General features: G+C 38.0%; 2 protein-coding genes across 9 annotated transcripts in view; both read left to right on the top strand.

Annotated features, from left to right (window-relative positions):
• Positions 1–9,312, top strand: part of LOC127946989 (low-density lipoprotein receptor-related protein 5) — a 58,347-nt gene extending 49,035 nt beyond the window's left edge. Inside the window, exons 16-24 of the mRNA XM_052543855.1 lie at positions 61–251; positions 1,784–1,993; positions 2,706–2,831; positions 2,942–3,178; positions 3,901–4,011; positions 4,861–5,094; positions 5,200–5,342; positions 5,510–5,607; positions 7,108–9,312. Of these exons, the coding sequence (XP_052399815.1) occupies positions 61–251; positions 1,784–1,993; positions 2,706–2,831; positions 2,942–3,178; positions 3,901–4,011; positions 4,861–5,094; positions 5,200–5,342; positions 5,510–5,607; positions 7,108–7,369 (1,612 nt within the window). The 3' untranslated portion in view covers positions 7,370–9,312. The remainder of the gene's footprint in view (positions 1–60; positions 252–1,783; positions 1,994–2,705; positions 2,832–2,941; positions 3,179–3,900; positions 4,012–4,860; positions 5,095–5,199; positions 5,343–5,509; positions 5,608–7,107) is intronic.
• Positions 9,313–12,074: 2,762 nt separating this feature from the next.
• Positions 12,075–26,012, top strand: ppp6r3 (protein phosphatase 6, regulatory subunit 3). 8 transcript variants are annotated; one of them, XM_052543959.1, is made up of 26 exons: positions 12,075–12,240; positions 16,821–16,999; positions 17,140–17,373; positions 17,519–17,705; positions 17,780–17,917; positions 18,131–18,196; positions 18,621–18,733; positions 18,868–18,981; positions 19,064–19,193; positions 19,509–19,661; positions 20,186–20,344; positions 20,443–20,507; positions 20,624–20,739; positions 20,829–20,914; positions 21,016–21,102; positions 21,345–21,442; positions 21,793–21,847; positions 21,950–22,080; positions 22,162–22,283; positions 22,384–22,564; positions 23,436–23,530; positions 23,611–23,794; positions 24,095–24,112; positions 24,923–25,033; positions 25,241–25,327; positions 25,419–26,012. In XM_052543959.1, exons 3-26 carry the CDS (start codon positions 17,147–17,149, stop codon positions 25,468–25,470), a joined length of 2,775 nt encoding a protein of 924 aa, XP_052399919.1. In that variant the 5' UTR covers positions 12,075–12,240; positions 16,821–16,999; positions 17,140–17,146; the 3' UTR covers positions 25,471–26,012. The 8 variants fall into 8 exon arrangements, with proteins under 8 accessions (XP_052399919.1, XP_052399920.1, XP_052399924.1 ...); XM_052543960.1 differs by lacking the exon at positions 12,075–12,240 and adding an exon at positions 12,625–12,829 and having other exon boundaries at positions 17,143–17,373; XM_052543964.1 differs by lacking the exon at positions 12,075–12,240 and adding an exon at positions 12,625–12,829 and having other exon boundaries at positions 21,396–21,442.
• Positions 26,013–26,728: the final 716 nt, after the last annotated feature.

Below are 26,728 nucleotides of genomic sequence, written 5' to 3'. Positions count from 1 at the left end.
TGTTTTTTGTTTATTAGGAAAATGGTATGTAACTTTCAAACCTCTTATGTTTTCCTACAGCTACATGTATTTCACTACTGTCCAGGATCGCTCAGCCAAAATTGAAGGTGCGTCTTTGGATGGAACTGAGCGTGAATCCCTTTTCACAACCGGTTTGATCCGCCCTGTGGCCCTTGCTTTGGACAACAAGTTGGGCAAACTGTTCTGGGTGGACGCAGACCTCAAACGGATCGAGAGCAGTGACCTGTCTGGTAAATACTACTATATTTTTGCTTGCATACCTAATGGTGTATATATGGTAGTTAAATGTGAAACTGAATTGAAAACATCATCTAATGCATTGAATATAATAATACTAGAAAATGTATATCAAAAGGTATTATTATATATTTTTAAAAATACACTAGGAGATTCTAAATCCACAGGTGAAAATGCTTCTATTTTTGAATGTGTAAATAAGGTAAATGAACATGTAAAATTACTATAAATATCCATAACCTGTCCATAACTAATATGGTGCCAATTAGTGTTGTTATTGTAACTCAAACTAAAACTTAAAAAAAAAAACTTAAATAAAATATTAGATCAAACTTAAAAACATAATTTTTAATAATATGATTACATTTTAAAAAATAAAAAATAAAAAATATATATCTATAAAAAAATATATATATAATAATATTTTTAATGATTAAAAAAATAATAATTTTAAATGTAGCTTTTGCTACTAACGGAAATAAAGTAGAAGTACAAAAATAACTAAAACTGTAATATTTTAAAATATATAAATATTAAAAAAGACAATTAAAATAAAAACTCTATTAAAAATAGTATTGAATATTATACTGGTATATGAATAATGTTAAAATAACAATATACTGTGCATTCCTAATTATCAGCGTAACAATTTGTGAACTTTGGGTTTTAAAAATAAAATGAGTTATTTTTACACGAAAGAAATGTAAAATAGATCTGTGCAGTTGTAATAACGAACATTGTATTGCTTTGAATATTGTACCAAAATGTAATAATTTACGACATGAAAAAACGAAATGTTCCCATGCAACTCCATGTTAGTCATTTATTTTGAAAATCAATTTTGATGTCAGAACTTTGCCAGAAAGATTAGGTCTTTTCACTCGTCACGTAGTCATACATGTCACTGAATCTCATGTTCAGAATGTTTTTGTTTCTTGTCTTTCATTGTATCGCCCGTGGGCAAATTGATTGCAATCAGTTCTGCAGTATTCTGGAACACCATGTGAAACAAGGACAAGTTTCTGACCTCTCCATTGAGATCTGATCTTCTAAACATGTCAAATGACAGAGCTATGGAAACCAAACAAATACAGACAGAGAGCACAGACCAGGCACTGTCTATACTTATGCTGCACATTATCAATACCATCTAGTCCAAACTAATAAAAACAGTATAGTCCGTTTTGTCTAAACCTGGTATATACTGTACAAAGCTCCAATAAAGAATATGATGGACTATAACTTCTGATGTTATTTAAGTGCCTTCTTCACTTAATATAACTTGGTTCTTGCCAATGAGCTGCCAGAAAGCAAAGTCTCTCCAGATGCTGAGCTCTGATGTTTGATGTTAGCGTAAGACAGATGGTCACACCTTAAGCCACGTCTAACCTGCTTGCGTAACAGAACTCCCCTTTGCAGCCAAATGACCAACAATAAGGGGTGAAAAGATATGATTTATAATGTGACACAGTTAATAAAAACAAACTGAATTATGACTCTCTGGATCTCTTTGTTTGCTTGCCAGGGGCCAATCGTGTGGTTCTCCAGGACTCCAACATCCTTCAGCCTGTCGGTCTGACTGTGTTGGGCGATCACCTGTACTGGATCGATAAACAGCAGCAGATGATTGAAAGCGTGGATAAGCTGACCGGAGAGAAGAGGACCCGCATTCAGGGGCGACTCCAATACCTTACTGGCATCCACGCGGTGGAGTACATGGAACCAGAGGAGTTCGGTAAGTTCTCTGATGTTTATTATAGTTTTTAAATAATAACACATTAGCTTTGTAACCTTGTGTGCTACCTGTCTAGTCTAATCTTTAATATAATATAATACAATATAATATATATATATATATATATATATATATATATATATATATATATATATATATATATATATATATATATATATATATATATAATATATAATATATAATATATATTCGCATTTATAATATTAATCAAATTATATTTAAATTAAATTATTTTAACTTAAATTAGAATGTATTATTATTTATCTTATTATTTGTCTTATTTACTATACTGCTATAATGATGATTTACTAGTATGAAAATATAAATAAATGATTGCATTATACTATTAATGCTTTTAAAATATTGTGTTTATTAATTATTAGTTATAATATAAAATGTTATCCTAATTTAAGAAATTTAACCGTATGTATAATCTTGTTCGCAAAAAAAGATGCGTATTTGCCTTGCTTGTCTTGAAACCTATAACAAGAGCCCAGTTTCTTCTTTAGCTAGCTATGTGAATTGTCAGACTAATCAACAACATGTTAATTAATTTCCACTGGCAGTTCAGCGTTTTAACCAGTTAAGGTCGCAAAAATCATATGTTGTTAAAATCGGTTTACATAAAGACCATGTGGCCTCAGAGTTCCTGCGATTAAAGAGTTGAATTATACTTTAATCTTTTGAACAGCATCCCACCCTTGTTCTCGTAACAACGGAGATTGCTCCCACATCTGCATCGCTAAGGGCGATGGGACGCCACGCTGCTCGTGTCCCATGCACCTGGTGCTGCTTCAAAATCTGCTCAGCTGTGGAGGTACATTTTAACATATATGCACACATGTATCTGTAGCATGTAACTGAAAATGCACCAATCGGATTTGATGCATGTGTGCTGATCACATATTTACCCATAACCCCCCTCAGAGCCTCCCGGCTGCTCTAGTGAACAGTTCAACTGCGCTACTGGCGAGATCGACTGCATCCCCATTGCGTGGCGCTGTGATGGCATGGCTGAGTGTGCAGACAATAGCGATGAGATGAACTGCCCCATCTGCTCCGAACTGCAGTTCCAGTGTGACAAAGGCCAGTGTGTGGACTCTCAGCTGCGCTGCAACGGAGAGCCCGACTGCGCGGATGGCTCTGATGAACAGGATTGCGACAGTATGTCCAACTCTTGAACCTGCTGATTTACCAGAATTTCCACCTGTGACCAATTCTGTAAAAACACACCATCTTGAGGTGCACAGTTTGGCCAAAATAAACTGCAATTCATATTTGAACAGGGTTTTAACAGGATGTGCAAATACTGTGAACATATAAGATTTGGCTCTAAATTAAGATTTGCCCCATGTGTTGCTGCCAATATATTTTTTGGAAGTACAAAATGTGAAACACACTAAGAGAGTATGACTGTGTCACAAAGTACTAAATAGTCAACACATAATTGTGCTCTCTAAAAACAAACTTTTTGCAAGTAAATCAATAGTTTATTGTATGAATTGGTTAAAATGATTCTGAAACAGGACTCATCTGTATGACTTTTTTAATGAATCGATCAGACTCACTGAACTGACTCAGATGATTCACTTGAGTCATTTAATGAACCCCAGGTGATTATATCCAAACTGAAAATCAGTTGTATTGTTGTATATCTCTTTAAAAAATAAATTATTTACTGGTTTTCATATGACAGTGTATAGTCATATACAAAAGTGTATATAGACTTTTGTTGTCTCCTAAAAAAAAAAGAGAGATAGTTCTTATAGGAAACACTGAATCTAATGTTTTGCATTCATAAATGCTTCTTCATTTTTCACTTCTTAGATTTTTATAAACTAGTTGTGTCAGTCACTTATCTGTCCTCTTGCTATTTTTCCCATTAGCCATTTGCATGCCTAATCAGTTCCGCTGTGACAACAACCAGTGTATTCTGAAGAAACAGCAGTGTGACTCTTTCGCAGACTGTGCTGACAAATCTGACGAGCTTTTCTGCGGTAAGTTTACCATACCAAAAAAAAAAAAAAAAAAGCATGAGTTGTTTTACCTTTAGTTCACTATTCAATCAGATTCACGATTCGATTAGATTCACTTTATTTTTTTTTATTTTTTTTTAACAAAATCATATTTAAGACAAATTATGAATTAATGGTGTCCTTTTATTATTGCTTGCAGAATGCTGTACATTACTTTGTAAAAATGTAAATATAACTATAAAATACTAATATAGCACTTGGATTTGTTGGTTTTGATTGCTTCTATTGTCCTCATCGATTTGTCAAGTCGATTTGGATAAAATCATCTGCCAAATGAAAATATTGAAATAAACGTAATTTTAGTCAAGATCCAAACAAAGATGCTGCATACATGCAATATGAACAGTTTTTTTTTACATTTATGTTAGATTGTATAGTTTTGAAATTTTGAGCGAAAACAGAATGGTTTGACTTCAGTTTTGTGATTATACATAAAAATATCAGCATGAAACAGCGGTCGGGCTGAATGAGATGCAGATTCACTCTCTGCCAGCAGGTGGCGCTTAAAGCGTTTCCTTGGTTTCTGCTGTAAACAAAGCAGCACTGCACTTATCAACTTTAATATGAATTATACAGAGGCAAGATGAAAAGAAAAAAGACCATCTAAACTTTTCCTCAGACATGCATTCATATAAACTCCTACCCCTGAATGAATCACGATTTGTTAAGCATTTAAGCCGTTTTGCATCGTCACATATTTGAATCGATTTTCAACCGGCTTGCGGTTTATTGTTACATCCCTATGAATGCCATAACTGGAATGTAACATTGCCTCCAAGACATATTTTTCCCTGTTTGGTTAATTTTCAGATTTCCCTTCATCCCCCAACGACATTCCTCGTCACACAAGCACCATCGGCCCCGTCATCGGCATCATTCTTTCTGTCTTTGTGATGGGAGGCATGTGTTTTGTGTGTCAGAGAGTCGTGTCTCGTCATTACAAGGGCCCTAATGGAGGCTTCCCACACGAGTACATCAGCGGGACCCCTCACGTGCCCCTCAACTTCATCGCACCCACAAATTCACAGCACGGTACTTTTACAGGTAAAGCTCTGCTGTTTGATAGCTGCTGCAATCTGTTAAGGTTAATAATGTCTCTGCCCGTGATGAGTGTTTAGTGTGTGATGAGAATGTCTCGCTGTGTCGCAGGTATTTCTTGTGGGAAGTCCATGATGAGCTCAGTGAGTCTCATGGGCAGCAGTAGCAGTGGAGCACCTCTCTACGACAGGAACCATGTGACGGGAGCATCATCCAGTAGCTCTTCCAGCACCAAAGGAGTCTTTTACCCTCAGGTACTACTCTATTGATCAGTTTATTGTTAGTGTTTAATGTTCAATTAATTGTAGGAAAAAGGGTTTTTGTATTTTAAGTAAAATGCCCATTCATGTAATTAATATTGTCAGGTTTGTTTTGGTTTATGCCTTATAACTTTTTATTTTTTTTACATTTCTGTGTATAGATGCTCAACCCTCCTCCATCGCCAGCAACAGATCGCTCACTTTACAATGCAGAAGTCTTTTATTCATCTAACAGCCCATCAACAACCAGGTCGTACAGGTGTGTTTTAATCCTGAGATTCTAGATAATTGGATGGATAATATGCAGGATGGATGGATGGATGGATGAATGAATAAATTGGTGGGTGGATGGATGGATGGATGGATGAATGAATAAATGGGTGGGTGGGTGGATGGATGGATGAATAAATTGGTGGGTGGTTGGATGGATGGATGGATGAATAAATGGGTGGGTGGATGGATGGATGGATGAATAAATTGGTGGGTGGGTGGGTGGGTGGGTGGATGGATGGATGGATGAATAAATGGATGGATGGATGAATAAATTGGTGGGTGGTTGGATGGATGGATGGATGAATAAATGGGTGGGTGGATGGATGGATGGATGAGTAAATTGGTGGGTGGGTGGATGGATGGATGGATGAATAAATGGATGGATGGATGAATAAATTGGTGGGTGGTTGGATGGATGGATGGATGGATGAATAAATTGGTGGGTGGTTGGATGGTTGGATGGATGGATGAATTAATAAATTGGTGGGTGGATGGATGGATGGATTAATGAATAAATTGGTGGGTGGGTGGGTGGATGGATGGATGGATGAATGAATGAATGAATAAATGGGTGGGTGGATGGATGGATGAATAAATTGGTGGGTGGGTGGGTGGGTGGATGGATGAATAAATTGGTGGGTGGATGGATGGATGGATGGATGAATAAATTGGTGGGTGGATGGATGGATGGATGGATGAATGAATAAATGGATGGATGGATGGATGGATGAGTTAATTGGTGGGTGGTTGGATGGATGAATGGATGAATGAATAAATTGGAGGGTGGGTGGATGGATGGATGGCTCAAGTATCTATAATGGTAGGATAGATATGCTAGGTAGTTTGGTCCGTAGGAAGGTAGACAGCTCATATCTGGAATGGTAGGGTAGATATGCTGACATGTATGTAGCGTAAATATCTGGATAGTTAGGGTAGATGTGCTGAAAGGTAGGTAGGTAGGTAGATAAGAAGGTAGATAACTCAAATGTCCAACATGGTAGGGTAGGTATGTTGATGTGCTTTAGGCAGATAGCTCAAATATCTGGTATGGCAGAGTAGATATGCTGATAGGTAAGAAGTTAGATCAAATTTCTTTTATGGTAGGGGTAGGTATGATGATGTGCTTTTAGTTAGATAACTCAAAAATCTGGTGTGGCGGTGACAGATATGCTGATAGGTAGGTAGCTAGCTCAAATGTTTGGTATGTTAGGATAGATATGTAGATTTATTAAATTAAATTAAATTTATGCATTTAGCAGACGCTTTTATCCAAAGTGACTTAGTGCATTCAGGCTATCAATTTTTACCTATCATGTGTTCCCTGGGAATCGAACCCCCAACCTTGCGCTTGATAAGGCATTTATGGAGGATAATTGCATAGATAGATAAAAGGATGCCTGAATAGAGGACAGATGAGAGACTGGACAGACAGATAGATAGGTCCAACATCTCAAGTTACTGATCTTCGAATGTTTGCCCTCCGCAGGCCGTATGTGATGCGAGGGGTCGCGCCCCCCACCACCCCCTGCAGCACAGACGTGTGTGACAGCGACTACACCACGAGCCGCTGGAAAACCAACAAGTACTACATGGACCTCAATTCAGACTCTGACCCCTACCCTCCACCCCCCACCCCACGCAGTCAGTACATGTCAGCGGAGGAGAGCTGCCCCCCCTCGCCCTCCACCGAACGCAGCTACTTCCACCTGTGTCCCCCGCCCCCCTCGCCCTGCACGGACTCCTCGTGACACCCAGCAAACGGCCGCACTTTGTAAATAGTTTTAAATAGTTTTAAAAGAAGAAACAAAGATTTTATTTTATTTTCCACACACTTTGTTCAAGAAACATTTCAGCTTTTTGCGGAGGGACGGGAAATTCATCCTGAATAAATGTACAGCAGTCGTGCCAGGACACTGCTTGCACAAATTAATTCAATTTTTAATAAGACATCCCCCCACCCCTCCCCCATATTGCTACAAGCTATGTCAGAATATGAACATATTGTTTCAGGATGGTTGTGATTTAATCTTCTTTGTTTTTCATAATACCACTTAACAAGGAGTTTAGATGCAAACCAAATCCTCGGGAAAAAAAACAAATGCCAAAATCATCCGCTGCGGAGGAGTTGTACATATGTGTAATTAAGTAAATAATTGTTTTTTTTTCGTAATGGCCACGATATGTTGTTTTAATTATGTTCTATGTGAATATGATATGATTCCAAGCTTATGTTTGGTTTGTCCTGTTTACCAAAAGTGTGTTTGCTGCTATTGTACATACATCTTTTACTGTAAATAATGACAAATGAAAACAGACAGCTGAAATGTTTTGTTTATATAATGAGAACTGACCATAGACCATTGTAAAATTGTTATTAATCTCTCATCGCTAAAGAGCTTCGGTTGTGTTTAGTCGTATCAGAATATACATTTGAAACGCCATTACTTTGAAGGAGATAATGTCTTGTTTAGATTTACATTTAAAGGGGTAGTTCGACTAAATATTCAAATCTCGTTGTTCCAAACCTGCATGGCTCATTTTTTTCTGTAAAACACTGAAGGAGACGTTTAGAGGAATTTCCGAGCTGCTCTTTTCCATAGTGATACATATGAACATATGAGACTTTTACACTATATTCAAAGTCTTCTGAAGATGACTATTGACTTAGTAGTCATTGTCACCATTCACTTTGATTGTACAGCAGCTTGGACATTCTGCTAAATATCTCATTTTATGTCCTACGAAAAAAAAGAAGGTCATAAAGGTTTGAGATGACATGACGGTGAGTAAATGAGGAAAAATGTTAACTATCTCTTTAAAAAGAAGAAAGTCGCCTGCTTTGTAGTGAACTACATGGATTTTATCATATCTCATGTACTGAACTCATTGTAGGTGTTTTGCAAAAAGCTACAAATAATAATTCTACTAATAATAATACAGTAAAACTAAGCTATGATTTGAACATGAATATATATGTGGTTTATTTTATCGTGATAATATGGTAGCAAACTGCTTTTTTAATGCAACTTAGAAAAGTGTGGTTTGAAATTCCCTCCTTTTTTTTGGTAAAGTTGAAGAATTGTTTCCCTCTTTAAAATGTTAATCAAAAGAGTAGATTTATTTTGCAGTTTTAACATGTTTTGTAGCACACGTTGAAATGCCATGTATGTCTGTTTGATCAAAACCATCATGAAATATTTGTTTCTTGCCAAATTGAGCACTTATTGTAATTAGGTGTCCATAAAAACTTAGAATTATAGCTGCAGAAAAAGATACAAATTGAGTTGTCCTCTTAACTCTGATTACATGAGTTTTGCTTTTACAGTTAGCCGTGCAAAAAGACAAAGAGCAATGTCTTTAAAGGCAAATATTAGATATTTATGATAATAGAGAACTCAACAAAGATCATTTTAACAGATGATGCAGATTAGGTTTCAAGCTATTGATCTCATTACATTGCCCTCAACTGTTCATTGTGAATGTGACTGAATGGAGTTTATTTGAATTTTTATACCACTTTGGCAGAATCTGTCTTGATCGTACCATCCACTTACACCAAGATGCTTTTTGCTCTTCGGTGCACCACCAATGTCTTTGTCTTGTGTACAAAAATGCCTCATATAATGCACACTTGTGACAATTTTTGTATCAAAAGCATTTTTATATATAATAAAGGTTCTATTTTAAGAGATGTAATATTGATGTCTTTTAACATCATGGTGCCAGTCATTATTCTTATATTAAGGTGTATAACTTGCCTTTTGAGCTACGAAGGTAAAGGATTCCTCAAATGGCGTGACTTCTTAAAGGCAAGTGTGTTATTTCCAACAATCCCATATTTGCAGTGAATGAGGAGCCCAAGGCTGCAATCAAGCAGCTGTTAATTGAACTGAGTTCGGTGCGTCTCAGTCCAGTGGTAACCCAACAAACATGAGCAAGAATGCAGAAACACTTGGGATCACTCTAAACAGAGCGTTAGGAAATGTTATTGTTGAATGTGACATTGCCTTGGTGGAATTGCATGTTAGGGTAATAAAATAAATGTGTGTTTGATCATTGCCATGAGTGATAGAGATTTCAGGAGTTTTGTCTTCTGCTGCCCTCATGTGGAAAAAACGGAAATAGGCCTAAAAATTATTTTAGTGTTGCCCTCCTCACCAATCATATGAATCCCTTATTTGTTACCCTGGACCACAAAAAGTCATAAGGGTCAATTTCTCGAAATTTAGATGTATACAAGTTGAATAAATAAGCTTTCCATTGATGTATGGTTTGTTAGGATCTGACAATATTTTCAAGATACAACTATTTTAAAATTTGGAATCTGAGTGTGCAAAAAATCTAAATACTGAGAAAATCACTTTTAAAATTGTCCAGATTAATTGCAATGCATATGACAATTTAAAAATTATGTTTTTATTTTTTACAGTAGGAAATTTACAAAATTTACTTCATGGAACATTATCTTTACTTAATATCCTAATGATAAAAGAAAAATAGATATTTTTGACCCATACAATCTGTTTTTTTGTCTATTGTTACAAATATACCCCAGCGTGATCCAGGGTCACATTTCAGAACCTATTTAATGCTAGTTTAATGTTTCACAACAGCAACACCAATGATGATGATATAATAATAATTCCATTTATAATTAAATTTATACATATACTATATATATATATACAGTATATAAGCACATTTTATTATATGGATGTAGTACAAATGTCACTTCAGAGATGCCCATGCTATAAAAATGGGGCCCAAAGTTTGTAGCTGCAGTAAGGAACTAAATGTACATTCTCCTTTCTCATTTTTCATCTTAAAGGCCTGTCTTCAGGCCTTGACAAAAGTAAACACATATTGTGAGGCTTCTGACTGGGCTGAGGGGGAGGGGAGGTGTCGACACCCCTCCATGTACCCATCTGTCTGTCTTTGTCTATGATCTGCGTGGTAGAAGAGCTATAAACACAGCTTGGAAAAAAGACACATGAGAACAGACTCACCTCATGAGGAAAAATAAAAAAATTAGTGTGTAGCTTCAATGCATGTGTGTGGACTATGCTTGGCCTAAATTGCAAGGACCAAATGATCCTATAAAAACAATAAAACATGACAATTGTGGGAGCCAGCTAAATGATGTCTAATGATGAAAAGTATAATGTTACAGTTAGGTTAAAAGTTTATTTAATTGAATTCTTTATATATAATCACCATGCTAATTAGTCTGTGATTAATGACCCCAAATATATAATTCCCTATAGCATGCAATTCTTTGTTCAGTTCTTTTTGAGTCTTATTCATCTGAGATCTGCCTGACAGAACACGCAGCAGATATAGAAACAGAACAAAAAGCTGGACCATAATCGTGACTGCCTCTGTCTGACGAAAGATGACATGAGAAGCATCTTTTGCTCAGTGAAGAGAGTTCCTCAGGGGGAAAAATGTAAATGTAAAATGAATCAAATGTAAAAAAGGGGCTCTATATATACATATATATATATATATATATATATATATATATTTTTTTTTTTTTTTACGGATGCAAAACCACTTCAGTAAAATCATGGTTTTTATCATAGAAACCCACATGGCAGTCAATCAGACACAGTGGAAAGGCAGTGAATAGGGTTAATTTGACGCATATGAAAAGGTAAATCTAGCTGGGTTTACTCTATTCTGTATGAATCCATTGCAGATTTTGTTATGTGTATGGAACATGCAGCACAGAATCATGCATGTCTGAAATACAGCTGTCATCAGCTGTAACAGATCAGTTCCACAGCCTGACGCTGTAGATTTATGCATCACATTTAACATAGGGTCACATGTCTGATCTTATTTGGCACGCTACACTAAACCTGTAATTGCCTGTCTGCACTATGACAGGCTATAGAGCACATGACCTCTTGACCCATATTTTATCAATGGGCTCAAGAAATTGAAACACTTAAACACATAAAAAAAAAAAAAAAAAAAACAGTAGAAAGACCAGGTTCTCCTATAAGAGATAGTTCACCCAGAAATTAATTAATGAATTATGTATTTATTTATTTGTTTGCATGAACTATCCCTTTTAACATTTGTGTTTTATTTGATGGGAATTATGTTATGTGAAATAATGTCTTTCTTAAGGAATTATATATATATATATATATATATATATATATATATATATATATATATATATATATATATATATATATATATATATATAAAGAGAGACAGAGGGAAATGCTTTCATTTCATTTAATTATAGAGAATTTATTTATTTTAGAAATATCTTGAAATGATTAAACTCCTGTTTTATGCAATCAGTTTCATGTTGGTTTGCCGTTTAAATAATGCCTTTCTTGAGCCAAACTAGATGCTCCATTCAGTAATATGTGGTTCATGCACTGCTAGCTGATTGGACCACCAGCATGTCAATCACCGTGACGTCTTATTGTTGCTAGGGCGTTGCTGCAAGTAACGAGCCGGTTAAGGCGATTCTGAAAGCGACACTGTGAACGGGCTGCTTTGTGCAACGTTGTGAAGAAACTATAACCGCGTTGTCTTTATATCTTGGATATGTTGAAATGTAAGAAATTCGTTCATGGGACAAGCTCTCACAAAGAAGGTAAGACACATCATTTTGTCTGTTTTTTTTTTCGCTGTACTTTTAGTTTTGAATTCGGTACTTGATTGACATTTTCGTGATCCAATCAGACGAGCGATTTTAAATCCAGCAAAATTCTATTGGCCTTAACTGCTGTGGGTGTGTCTTAATGATTTAATTTCACTTAAATATAGCCTCAACTTATATAATTATTACATTAATTTAATTCCCACTGAGAGCATACGGTTGCAAAGATGATCTCTGGTTTCGTGGCGTTTCTAAATCGAAGATTTACCTCACACAGTCCGAGATTTACAAACACGACCAGCTTTAATTGACACCCACTATAGCCAATCAGCGTGTAGCATTGTATTTTGATTGACAGCTCCGCTACCTCAGGTGGGGGTTGGGGTTGTTGAAGTTGAAACACCGCCATCTTGAAAAGTGAACTCTCCGATGGTCTCTCTTTCGCGCCTGTCACAATCTGTTATAAACACCTCATTCTTTCATACCTCGCCCCATTTTTTCTTTTTTTAGTCCGGTGACCGTTTTATCCAAAGGTTCGCCGGTCTTCATGCCGGGCTTCGGCAGTATTCCGCTTTCTTAATCGGTACGTATTTGTGTTGTGTGTGTCTCTGTTAGCTTAGCGTTGGCCAGTTAACGTTACCACTTCTCTGTTTTGATGAATCAGAGCAGCGTATATTTCCAACCATTTTTCACATTTAACTAAATTATTCCAACATTTTCGGGATTATTACATATTTAAACCAGCACAGACTGTAAGAAGGTGTCCGAACTGTAATATTGCGCTGGCGGAAGCTCCGTGTCGGCTAATGCCGGGGCCTGACATGCAGAAAAACTTCAGAAAGTAAGACACAAAGGCTGTTTGCCGAATCCTACTGAGCGGTCCACACAGACAACGTTTTTGGTCAATGTTATGTGCATATGAAGGTTGTATTGGGATGTTCTAACGCGCCTGTGGTGCTCCAAAATCTTGGTATGCAGTTCAGTTGGGATTGATACACAGCCAGAATACAAACAGACAAGATGCCTGAAAATGTTAAATGTTTTTTGAGATAATGTTATATTTCATATAAAATAGTTGTTAATGTGTTTTATAAGGATCCCTGAAGGTAAGTTTAAAATTATAGAAATGGGGAATTATAGCAGTGTGGTGTTTGATACCTTATTTCTGTCTAGACTTTGAACACACAGTTCTCAATCTCTGTAGCAAAGTTGTTTAGTATATGTGCTGATCACAATCTATTTATTTACCTTTATTTTGGCCCATCCACATAAAGATCACTACAATCTTACTGCGGTTTATTTCTAAACTTGGGTTATGTGATCGCATGGGAATCCTCATAGTAGACTGTTAAGTATGAGAAGATCACTCACTCTTGTAAGCAGTCTAGCTGGTTTGACATGGCAGCACATTTTATGGTCCGGTCAGGGAAAACGGCTTTGCAGGCTTGATTCTGAGTGCAGCCGGAGGACTTGTGGTGGCGTTTTGGCCTCTGGGATGCTGGAGAGGTTTGGCAACACATTTATAGACCCTGAGAGGGAGTCACAAGGATTTTCTTCAGCTCAGAGCTACTCTAGCTGAATGGTACAGGTGATCTATGATCTTCTGAAAAGACTGGGACTGAATGTAAATGTCTGGAAATGCTACGTGAGGAAGGAAGACACCAGTAAATCACAGCTAAGTAGTGGTACAAGGTGTTAGAAATGGTTGACATTCAAAGCAAGTGTCAAGATGTAGGCCTACTTGACAACCAAGTTATGTTGACATTGAACATGGAAATTTAGCCTTTTGCACCATTCAGGTTTCAGCGCAGGTGAAATTTTCCTTACTTTAAAGATGAAAAAGTAATGCATTCTTATAGTTATTTCATTATTAAAATAATTTTGAAAATCCTTATCCAGTTGCAGAGGTTTATTGGCCAAAAGTATGTCCACTTTCCGTAATGTCTTTTATATGTCAGTGTTATGCAGAGTCTTAATATAAACAAGTCATGCGATCTCAAATACAGAATAGAATCCGTGGTGTGTGTGTTGTTTAATGCATGCATATAATTATAGATGTCCTATTTGGCTCACCGCTACATGTTAATTTAAACCTCAATGGGCTATGCATGCGTCACTGATGACTAGTGAGTTCAGTATCAGGATGTGCTTTTTATTTTTAATTTTTTGTAATACTGAGGGAAAAAAATAATTATACACACAAAATTTTTAACGTTGAATTCACTGTCAGTTTTTGACCACCATACTGACTCCAAAACATTATGCAGTAGTGTAAGCTGTTCCATTTTTGTGTGAATATTTTGTTGATCTACCCTTTGTCAATATTATTATTAAAGTCATATGATGTGATTTAAATTTTTCCTTTCTCTTGGAGTGTTACAAGAGTGTTACAAGCTCTTGGTGCATAAAGAAGGTGTGATGTTGCAAAAACTAAAGTCTCAAATCAAATCTTTCTTTCTGAAAGTTAAGAGTCAACCACTCCCCCCCCTAAAACAGCTCACTCAAACACGCCCCCACAACTCTACATCACTATGTGGGAAGATTTGCATAAAGCTGCCCAAATGTTCACGCAAAGTAAGAAGGAATAACTTTTTTTCTCTCTGTTGCCACCGTCAGAGCAAGTGAGCGAAGCGGAGCGGTGTGACGGTCCACTCAGTTGCTCAACCGCCCAACAAGTGCTCTCTTAATATTCCGCTCCCGCTCACCGTAAACCAATTCCCGCTTAGGTTCCGCTCTGACATAAAATTTCTCTAGTTGGCCTAATTCTTTACTGTTTTTACCAAAATTCTTGGATAATTGTCTGAAATTGTGCATGCTAATAAATAGCAATTATCATGTTTCAACATTTTACATTCTTCTTAATTTGACTAATTGTATTAATTAATGTATTCATTATATTAATCTAACTTTACAGCCTACCTAAAAGGCAAAAACTTAAGTGTATATGATTTTTGTTTACGTTACGTTTTGTTTTCGTTCGTCACTTTATTTCCATGAAAATAGCTGCCGTTGTTCAATAGAGCATTCAAAACAGGTTCATTATGATGAAATGTGCGTAGATCTTTACAAAATACACCTGGATTATAAAGCCTGTGAAAAGTATACACAAGATAAAATGCACTTATGCTCAGATTATAAACTGGGTTGAGCGAGCCGGCCTGAGCGGATTGAGCGAGTGGACCAGAATCTTCAGAAAGGCGCACTTAACCCTTTAATGTGTATGATCACACCAGTCTTGGCTGGTCCCTGAGGCAAACGCTCACATGTCATTTTAGTGTGATTAGAACTTTCAGTGCTTCGCGTCATCATCTGCTGAATTTAATTCACTTTCACACTTAAACTGGCACAGAGCCAGATCGGACACGCTGAGCGCTTGTCATTATCAAACATATTCAGTGTTTTCAACCATATAATGCTTATTTTATGTTTCAGATATTTAAATGCACATGAGTACTAGCAAAAACATACCTTTAAATTTACAAACATTGTAAAATACACTGATGTCTCTGGAAACGGCAATAATGACCCCTACAAATATAATCTGACGACATGTTTATTGATGATATATACAGATTGTGTAGGTAACTGTAAAGTTTACTCTGCTCTTCTCCCAATTTACCAGAGACTTTAACGTGTCTCGGGAGGAGAGGGTGAATAGCTCTTAGCACATGTAAGCACAGCCCCCTAAGGCTGTAAGAGCAATGACATTTCATACTTGTATCATTTTAATACAATGAAAGTTAATACACATTTAAGATCATTAAAGATCAAAATTGAATCAATAACAAGTTAATATAATTCTGCACTTTAATGGTTTAATGATTGTTATTTTAAGTCCGACATTGGCACAAGAACTTTTAAAGCAGAGAGTTCTTTCAGGAAGAATTTTGGGTTGTTTGTTTAATGTTTTTTGTTTTTTTTGAATGTAAATTGACGGAAAGCATGTTTGCTGGAGGATGGAAGGAGGCCAATGTCAAAGCTCTTTTGGGGGAGCCTAGCCCAGCCCCCTTAGTCTATTAATATAAGCTTTCCTTCCTCTTAGTCATTCAAGAAAGTGAGGATGGCTATTTGTCAGCTTTGTGACCTTTCACCTCAGTGATGTGTGTCCATCCACCTTGTAGACTGGAAAAATTGTATCTTGCCTACCGCAAATAATGCATGTGATGTCTCCAATTATAATAATTTAATGCCAGACCTGTCAAATGGACTTTGGGATTTAACCTGACATAATTGAGTCTCTTGTTTTAGAAATGATGTGCACTTTCCTTTGTTAGGAAAACAAACAAAAATAAAACCACAGTCATGTGTGGTTTGTGTTGATAATTGTTACAGACCGACCGATCAGAGGAGTTAGTCTGGTGAGAGTGACTTTTGTGTTGCTAGGTTGTCAACATCACAACAAGGAACTAGGTTTTCTTTAAACTTTTGTCTGTTTTTCCCACAAACAAAACTGCCGTTTGTTTTGTGTGAACTGGTGCATTGTTTCTGTATTAAATCAGACTCCAGTCATATTAGTTGGGTTAAAGAAGAGATGTATTTGTTCTTTACCAGGTTCTGTCTGTTCTCTGTTGCAGGTGTGTGTTGAGTGTTTATGCTGTGGCTGGGGACATTTCTGCTGCATGTGTCCTTTGTTTAAGGGTCTGTCCAGTTTCTGCCGCCTGTGGTGCCTGTAATGGGCCAGAAGTCCCAAAGAGCACAAGCATTCTTTTATTTTTAATCAGAGTTTTTACCCTCTGGTCTCTGCGACACTCAGGTAAGCCTTTTCACAATTAGTCACATTTTAGCTTCTCTTCAGTCAAAGTGATAATACAAAGCTCACAAAAAAAAAGAACAAAACTCCTAGATGAACAAACCTAATCTGAAAACCACCCCTCCTATTTATTAATTCCTCAGCAGCACCATGTTTTGGAAGTTTGATCTGCACACGACATCCCACATTGACACACTCCTGGAAAAGGAGGATGTTACGCTGACAGAGGTGATGGATGAGGAGGATGTCTTACAGGAGTGCAAGTCTCAGAACCACAAGCTCGTGGACTTCCTGGTGAGGCCACAGTGCATGGAGGATCTCGTGAGCTACATCACTCAGGAGCCCAATGACGATGTGGAGGAGAAGATCAAATATAAGTAATAATAACATTTGATTCTTGATCGACAAAAACATTTGTTCTAAAAATTGCTGTGCTAAGCTTCTTTATGACTTATTGACTTATGTTGGATTTCTTGTTTGAGGTCCGTTAAATGGAGGTGTTGCTTGTCTTTTTATTTAAAGGTATCCCAACATATCCTGTGAACTCCTGACCTCAGATGTTAGCCAGATCAATGACATGCTGGGTGAAGATGAAAATTTACTGATGAAACTCTACAGCTTCCTACAGAATGAGCCTCCCCTCAATCCGCTTCTGGCCAGTTTCTTCAGCAAGGTCCTGAGCATCCTCATTGGGAGGAAACCAGAGCAGGTATGTGATCAGACATACTGGTTCAGATTCACATGGATGCATAAAGGTGAACTATATCTCCTTCCTGTATCTAGATCGTAGAGTTCCTCAGGAAGAGGGAAGATTTTGTGGATCTGTTGATCAAGCACATAGGGACCTCGGCCATTATGGACCTCCTGCTCCGGATGCTCACCTGCATCGAGCCACAGCAGCTTAGACAAGATGTATTAAATGTGAGTTTTCATACTTACAAGAAAGGTTTTCATGATGTTGCATCTCTGTTTTGTTGGGGTAAAAAGCAGTTTGGTTTTGTGCATGTATAAGTTTTTGTGTTGTAGATATGGATGTTTTTCATTTAAATACAGCAGGGAATTCATCATGGATTAGTCATTTCACTGTCATCGTAATACCACCTCACATTTTCCTCTTCATCTGTTCTCCTGCAGTGGCTAAATGAAGAGAAAGTTATACAGCGGCTGGTTGACATGGTGCAGCCATCACAAGATGAGGATGTAAGTCCAGTAAAGAAATGTAATGCATTTTTTTTAAAAAATATATTTTTTTCATTAATATTTATTTTTCAAAGTTGGAGAGTAAAAACATGCAATTGCAACAATTCTTTTTTTTTCCCTTAAATTCTTTTCATTATAAAAATAAATAAAAAATTATATATTTATATTATTTTTTTCGTTTAAAATATAATGCATTTATAAATATTACATTTTTGGCCCTTCATATTAAAAAATTTGGGCGTCTCTGATCTAAATAAATTTGAATTGTAATTTGTTTACATTTTAATTTTTGTGGTGAAATGTTGGGTTTGAGAGAAGAAAAAAAAACTGCATGTCTGACCAGCCCTTGTTGTTGAGTCCTAGTGACCCATCCTCACTTGGCTCGCTAGCTTTGCAACAATAAATGCTTGTTCCCTCCACACAGAGACACTCAAACGCGTCTCAGTCACTCTGTGAGATCATTCGGCTGAGCAGAGATCAAATGTTCCAGGTGCAGGGCTGCTCAGAGCCCGACCCTCTGCTGGCCACACTAGAGAAGTGAGTTTTCCATGTCAATACAATTCCTTCTAGTGACTTTAGAAAGCTGCATTTTTGAAGGGATTAAGGTTGAGCTCTAGTTTCAGGCACGTTAATGCTGTAGTACTGAATGGACTGTTTGTCTGCCTTTTCAGACAAGAGACGGTGGAGCAGTTGCTGTCAAACATCTTTGACAAAGAGAAGAATGAGTCTGCCATAGTCAGTGTGATCCAGATTCTTCTGACCCTATTTGAGACACGGAGACCAGCGTAAGTGCATTTTATTATTTTTATATTGGTTTTCAGTGGTCCTTGTTCATATCTGAATATCCTCCATGGTTTTTCCTTTCAGGTTTGAAGGCCATCTGGAGATTTGTCCCTCTGGAATGAACCACCCTTCATTCTCTGTCAATCAGAGTATCCTAGATGCTGTCAGACCCAGGCTGAAAGATTTTCACCAGCTTTTGCTCGAGCCCCCAAAGGTGAAAACGTTATGAATGTCTGTTGACTAAACTTTGGCACTTTATATCAGCTGACCTCACTTAGACCGTAATCTCCAAATTTCCTAATTCCATTTACTTTGGGACAACAGCAACACTTTGTGCCTGTACAAATATAACCTGGCAGAATCTTGCCCTTTTAAAGAAAAGCCTGGCTACTGCACACAGCCATATATGTTGGATTAATATTGTTTTTGTAGTTGTTGTATGCTATTTTGTCAAAGTCTGTTTAAGTGTTGTAGTTTTAGTATTTCTTGTAAGTAAAATCAACTTATTTTATTTATTTTATTTGATTAGAAAACTGTCTTGAATACCACTTGGGGAGTGTTGGATCCACCAGTGGGAAATACTCGTCTAAATGTGGTGCGACTAGTGACCAGCCTTCTTCAGACCAACACACATATCATCAACCAGGAGCTCATTGCCCTCAACACATTGGGAGTCATACTAGTGAGTGATTGAGATGCAAAGCTGAATTTTCAACAGCCAATACTCCAGTCGTCAAGTAATCCATTTGTAAACAGCGGTTTACATGTATCCATAAATGGATAAATATTCTGCGGTTAAAAACAATTAAAGAAACCATGTAGGAGAGTGGTTATGTGCAAACATATATACGCAACATGTGAAACATAAACGCTCACATCAACCCAATCACTTCATTTAGCGTTCATGTATACACTACAATCAGATTCATCAATGAGAACGAATTAAGTCCAATTGAACCAAATATTTGTGCATGTAAACAGCCAGTGTCCCATGATCCTTGAGAATCCTTGATGTAGTAATTTTTTTGTTATATTATAAATTCTTTTACCTCTTTTTGTAATTAGTTACACTGAAACTTCAGAAGCTCATTACATATTGGAACGAACCTGTTGTCAAAAGATTTAGTTAAGAAAGGATGTTTGTATAATACAATCTGCTTGAATGCCAAAAATGTAAAATAAATAATTTGTCTCTTTTGTCTCAAGGACATGTACTTTAAATACTTGTGGAATAATTTTCTACACACACAAGTAGAAATCTGTACGGCGATGATCTTAGCGATGCCTTCAACCCAAAGTGAATCTCCTGAAATCAACAGAGAAAACGACCAAGAGCCCATAAGAGAAAACATCCTTATTAAACATGTGAGTTTATCATCCCATCCACTCACTCGCTCTTTGGAAACAAGCTGTTTGCTTGACAAATCAACGTTTAATGTGTTCTTCTCTCTTCTGCCCCGCAGCTCTTTCAGAAGTGCCAGTTAATACAGAGAATTCTTGATGCCTGGGGATCAAATGAGAAGGAGCAGTGAGTAACTCATAAATCTGATCGCTTGCGTGTGAAGGAGAGGGACCATCCTGTTTACACATCTGTGACTCTGTGTCTGAAGAGGTCTTTACTAAATCCTTCATCTGTTTCCTCAGGACTGAGGGTGGGCGGCGGAGAGGTTACATGGGTCATCTGACTAGAATAGCAAACTCTATAGTCCACAACAGCGACAAAGGCCCCAATGGGACGCAAATTCAGCAGCTCCTCTCAGGTTCGTTCAAATGCATATGTTTCTTTTTGTTTTTTCTTCATTTCAGACTATTAACAAAGCCTTTTCCACTTACATTTGCACACTTGCAGAGCTTCCAGAGGAGGATAGGGAACGATGGGAAGCGTTTACTTCAGGACAGCTAGCAGATACAAACAAGAAAAACACTGTTGACTTAGTAAGTGGGTTTCACTTTCTCGCTTCCAAAAATTCTGCTTCTGTTTTATAATGCTTATATATTTGACATCAAAACTTTTTTTCCCCCCTATCCATTCTCAGGTTAACACACACCACATACACTCATCCAGTGACGATGAGGTAGATTTTAAAGACAGCGGGTTTCATCAGGACTCCTCCATACAGCAAGTAAGTCTGTGCCTGGATGAGCTCACAAAAGCTGCTATTACTTGTAATATCTTAATGATTCTGTTAATGGCACTGCTTAAAATACTTAATAAATTGATTTCGGTTTAAACTGTTAATGCATTTATAATTGTTTTAGTTCTTTAAGTGCTTTTTGATGCAAGACGCTTAACTGCTATCAGCTGTTTTGAAATGAAGCTTTGTAGTGTATATGTATCATTATCGTTGGTCCTGGGTTTTGCCAGGCCTTTTCTGATTATCAGATGCAACAAATGACGTCCAATTTTATTGAGCAGTTTGGCTTCAATGATGAAGAGTTTGCCGATCAGGATGATGTCGGGGAGTAAGTACCTTTCGTGCATGATGCTTTTTAGATTTGACGCCATTTTTGCTGCTAACAAATAAATTGGGAGAGTTTAGCGTTGTATGTGGGGGCTTTTGGTTAACTTTTTTTTTTTTTTGCTTTTCAATGAACTCACAAAGCCTGTTTCGGTGGGTTGTGTGTGTTAAATCATGGATCATACAGTGTAGATTACATCTGATCACATAAGTGTCTCTTCTGATTATCCATGTGTCTTGAATAGATTGGTGTTGTGTGCATGGTGACTGTCTGTAATGCTGTAGGTGATGGGTGCTGCTTTTGGTCTTAAGGGCTTAACTAAACTAAAACCCATTCTTTTTTTAACCTTGCAGTATTCCCTTTGATAGAATATCAGACATCAATTTTTCCTTGAATACAAATGAAAGTGTAAGTATATGAGATATTGAATCAAATGAATGTAGATTATTAGCTGGATGTCTTGTAAAGCTCATGATGTGTTTTCATAGTTTGTTCCTATTGTGCTTGTAGGCAAACATGGCTCTCTTTGAGGCCTGCTGTAAGGAAAAGATCCAGCAGTTTGAGGATGCAGGATCGGATGAGGAAGACATCTGGGATGAGAAGGACGTCACATTCGCACCGGAAGCTCAGAGACGTCCCAGGTATTGTAATCCTTGGAACTCATCGAGAAGTGTTTTTCATCACGCCAGCGTTTGATTCTCCATGGCTTTCTTCCTACACAGGAGCTCAGGAAGTACAGATAGCGAGGATAGTACGGACTCTGAGGAGGAGGATGGGAAGCGAGACCCATTCGAATCCACCAACGCCACCTCTGACGACAGAATGGAAGTGGACTCTGGGGATGGTGAGAATAGAAATGATCAGCTGCCATGTCTGACATCGTTTAGTATTCAGCTGAAGGTCAAGGATCATACATCCTTGTTCCTTGTCTTACTTTGTTTCAGGATCGGTATGGACGGCAAATTTTGATGACATACCTATGGACACGGGCAGCTCCACGGCTCCCAGCGCACCTGTCTCAACCTCACAGACTGCAGTGCCCGAACCTTCAGGCTGGAACTCTCCGAACACTGCTGCAAACGCAGAGAGAGGTTGGGCTGACTTCTCCAGCTTCACACCTGTCAGGTACATTCACATGATACGGGAATGCATGTTTAAAATGCGCTGATTGTGCTTGAGCACAAAAACTTGTAAGGTCATGTATCCAGGATTTTTTTTTTTTTTTTTACATTGTAAACTGAGAAGATTTTGGGTATTGTGCATTGATTGTAAGGGCCGTTTCATAGTCAACGCATCTGTACGCATACGCGTCCCCGAGACTACGCATCGTTACGCTTCGGCCGCCATTATGCGTCGGTGCGTAGCCAAATGTGTCGTCCTAGTTTTTGATACACGACGCGCCGATTCACGCAATACTATGCGTTGTCGGTGGAGGCGACATTGCAAGTATTGTACATTAATTCAAGTATATTGTGTTTACAGAAGAAGAAGGTTTGAATACATTGGCGGGCGAAGAGGAAAAATTATGCGAACTTATATGTATTCATCCACATTTATACGATAGTTCATCAGCAACAGAATACACTCCTCTTCAGTTGCCATTGTGATCTGAATATCACGCGACCCGACTCTACTAATATCACCCGACTCTACTCCCCCTGTTGCGTGAGCGGTGTATTGCATACACGCATCACCCGTGACGCTTGCGTTCACTGTTTAGACTATGAAAGGGAGCGCGTCACTCGCGTTGCTTGCTCGCGTTTCTCGCGTTGACTATGAATCGGCCCTAAATGCCCCCCCCCCACAAATAAATAAAAAAACTGTATAATAAGACACACACACTGCATACATTGTAATAGGTTTGTTTTAAGTTCACTTAAAGTATATTTTAAGTAATGTTAACTAGCTATATTTTCTCATTTAAACTCAGTTTAATAGATGAATTAGCATCAGTAAAATGAAATTCATTTGATGTTAATTTTTCTCCTTTATTTAGTCCCAAGGATCCTTTGAGGAGCAATTCCCCTGTAGCCATGGAGACCAGCATAGAAACAGACCCTCTGGGAGTCAACGCGCCCATGCAGCAAGAAAGTAAGAATAGACCCTCCAACTATTCCTTCTGTCCATTGGTCAACATGCAGTGCTTGGAATAAAACAATGGTGTTGTTTAGACACAGAGGAGTGGCTTCCCAATGAGACCACCCCGACTTCCCCTAGAGGGAGGGTAGGGGATGGCTTGGACCCTGAGGAAGAGCCTGTCAGTGACCGAATCACAGAAACGGTCACCAACGGCTCTATGAAGGAGACGGTCAGCCTTACTGTAGATGCCAAAACTGAAACCGCAATTTTCAAGAGGTGAGTCCTGCAGGTTTCACACACCGTGCCTCACATCACTTCCTCTTCTCCCCTTTTGAGACACAAGCTTCACTTCACTCTGCATGTAGACCTGATCTTTCCTTGTCACGTATCCTCCTCCTCCTCCTGCACCTAGAGCCGCCCACCGTGTCTCTTTTTAACGGGGGCTGTTAAGATGCAGAGCTTTGTAACATCTGTTTTGTCTGTTTGAGAACACAAAAAAGAACAATCTTTCCTACTTGAACTGCAACTCTTACAACATGAGCTTCCTCTCTCTCTTTGGCGTACTTGTGGCTTCAGAGTGTTGAAATCGTATCGGTATGTACAGCCAATCAGGGGGCGTGTCTTGTTCTGTTTGGTTTTCCCCATGTCAGCCACTGCGTTTTGATTTGTAACCATGTTTTGTTTGTTCGTATGTTTGTTTGTTTTTTAAACCGTAATGTATCCATCACCATTTGCATGTTAATATCAGATGTACTGGATGTTAACGGCATGAAATGGCCCATGGATCCTTAAATGTAGCTCATTCTGATCCCAAAAGTTTTAAGCCCATATGTTTCCTAGTCTTTCCAACACCGCAGGTAAAGATTTATAGATTTGTATCCTTTGCTGCGGTTTGGTCACGTGGCTCTTTAACACGGCCATTTTAAACCAGGGCTGTGTAAGAACTTTAATTTGTATAAATCAGTCTGATAAAGGATGCATCTCTGTAGCCCTCCCCTAGTCGAAAAATCTGCCCTGTTCTTCCTGGCATGAGACTTTAGAGGAGGTTATAATTAATTGACTGTTTGGCCTGATGCCACCCCAAAGGTAAAGATTGCTGGCATGCGATCACTTTGTAAAATTACTAACTTTGAATTTACAGCATCATTTCACACTCGCATACTAAACAAGCTCATCGTCTTAACCAGTTGTTGTGTGGTTTATAGTCACTCCCGTCTCTGTACGTCATGCTCGCATCATGTCCGCCAGTCCCCATTTCAGAACATTTTTCTGTTTTGCCCCATTGCTTTTAATGTGGTCCGTTCCATTCTGCATGTTTGTCCAGGGATTTTAAATGGGGCTTTTATTCTTTAGAGTGTTAGTGAACACTCTTTAAAAACGCTGTCCTCTCTGATCGTCCTGTAGCGAAGAAGAGACACGATCTACCTCTGATGACGCATCTGCAAAGTTGTTCGTTGCAGAGAGTGGGGAAGTGGAGAAAAGCAGTTGTCCTCCTAGCAACTGTCAGAAACCAGGGTAAGAGTCTTTTATTTAAAGGAAACTCCACTTTTTCCATATGTTTCCATCTTAAGACGAGTTTATGCGTACCTTTTCCCGTCTCAGTGTGTGCACTCAATCGCAGTAGCGCGCTGCGCCACTATGCAAAAAAAAACGTGGCAATTTTAAAAATGTTTCTATTTATTGTGTGTATAAGGTAACCAACATTCACTTTTTTTTCTTCAGTCTAAAGCACTTAGAAGAGCAAGCAAAATCCACTTGCAAAGCTCTAAATGGTCCTCTTGAGGATGCGGCTGCTATGGACGAAGCCAAGTGAGTTCTGTGCCCTCCACCTTTTCCCATTTCCTCTAGTTTAGTGTTGCATCCACCTCTGACATCAAGCAACTCTCTTCTTCTCAACTAGATCAGAGCAGTGCACGGCCAACCCCGAGACAGCAGTGAACGGTCCGGCATGATGAGAGTAGTGCTGTCAGTCAGCTCCTGTCACGTGCACACCCCTCCACCAGGACCACCCGGAGAGACCAGTGCCAGACTGGAGCCCCCCAGAAACCACCACCACTGCTGCTGCTGCTGTCTCTTACTCCAGCACTGCACTGATGCCACCAGATCAGGACCAGCAATATTCATATTAGACAGTTGTACAGAAAATTTGAACTGTTATGAAGAGAAACATACTCTAATGATTTTTTTTTTTTTTTTTGGCATTCGTTTATATACTATTGTTCTTATGCGGTGATTGTTTGACATCTTGCCACTTAAAAGTGAATAGTAATGTTGCTATAGTTAAAAATGATTGTATGAATAAAAAAAAAATATTTTATAAAAGACAAATGTATACAGAAAGAGAGGATTGATAACCGAAATATACCAATTGGAACATTTAATGTGTGACCAAAACATAAGCTGTCTTTTTGATAGGATTTTCCTCTTGCACACAAATCTGCTTTTTAATTTCCAAGTAAAAGCAACAGCTACCACAGAAATCTTCAATTGGCAACTTATGTCGGTCTGTTTTATTTTTACGTTTATTATCAGGGGACGCTGATTTGAGATATTCAGAAATGATTTATTTTGCCACCAGTGTTATTTGTAAATGTTTCTTGTATCCTTTCAACATGAGCAAGATTTGGACAAAAACTTTTCCTTTTTTTTTTTTTTTTGGTATAGTTTTTAACTTAATTTATTCTCAAAGAGATGGTTTGTTAGAGACTCACCCCCTTGATGAAATTCAGATCTGGAGTGAATGCACAGATGGGTCTCTGTTTGCATGTTGCCAGTAAGAGTGATTCTTACCTTTGGGCCTGCATTCAGTACAGCCCAACTTTATAACTGTTCTCTTCTCCAAACAAGTCCACCTTTCTACCTGAAGAGTGATGGGAATGCTACAATGATCATGCATCGAGTTTTTTTCTTTTTGTAATAAAACGCTCTCTGTGCCAGCAAGAAGGAAAAGGTTCTGTCTGTGAATCCAACATATATTTCTGAATGGCAATCAATCATGCTGTTGATCTGGCTGAGGTCTGACCTAGGATCCTTGAATCCATCAATACGGTGGATTGATGATCCTCTGTCTGCTGGCGGACTCTGTTTCTGTTTAGGTCGGATTTATCAGGTAGTCTTCAAGATGGGTAATTACAAAGAAAGGTCATTTGCATTGTTTGCTGAGTGAAGAGACCAAACAGCATGACAATTTATAAACCGAGTGCAGATCAG

This window comes from Carassius gibelio, chromosome A25 (genome assembly GCF_023724105.1).
Source record: "Carassius gibelio isolate Cgi1373 ecotype wild population from Czech Republic chromosome A25, carGib1.2-hapl.c, whole genome shotgun sequence".
Taxonomy (NCBI): domain Eukaryota; kingdom Metazoa; phylum Chordata; class Actinopteri; order Cypriniformes; family Cyprinidae; genus Carassius; species Carassius gibelio.
Note: the sequence above shows the minus strand (reverse complement) of the source record. Positions and strands in the feature narration are given on the sequence as shown.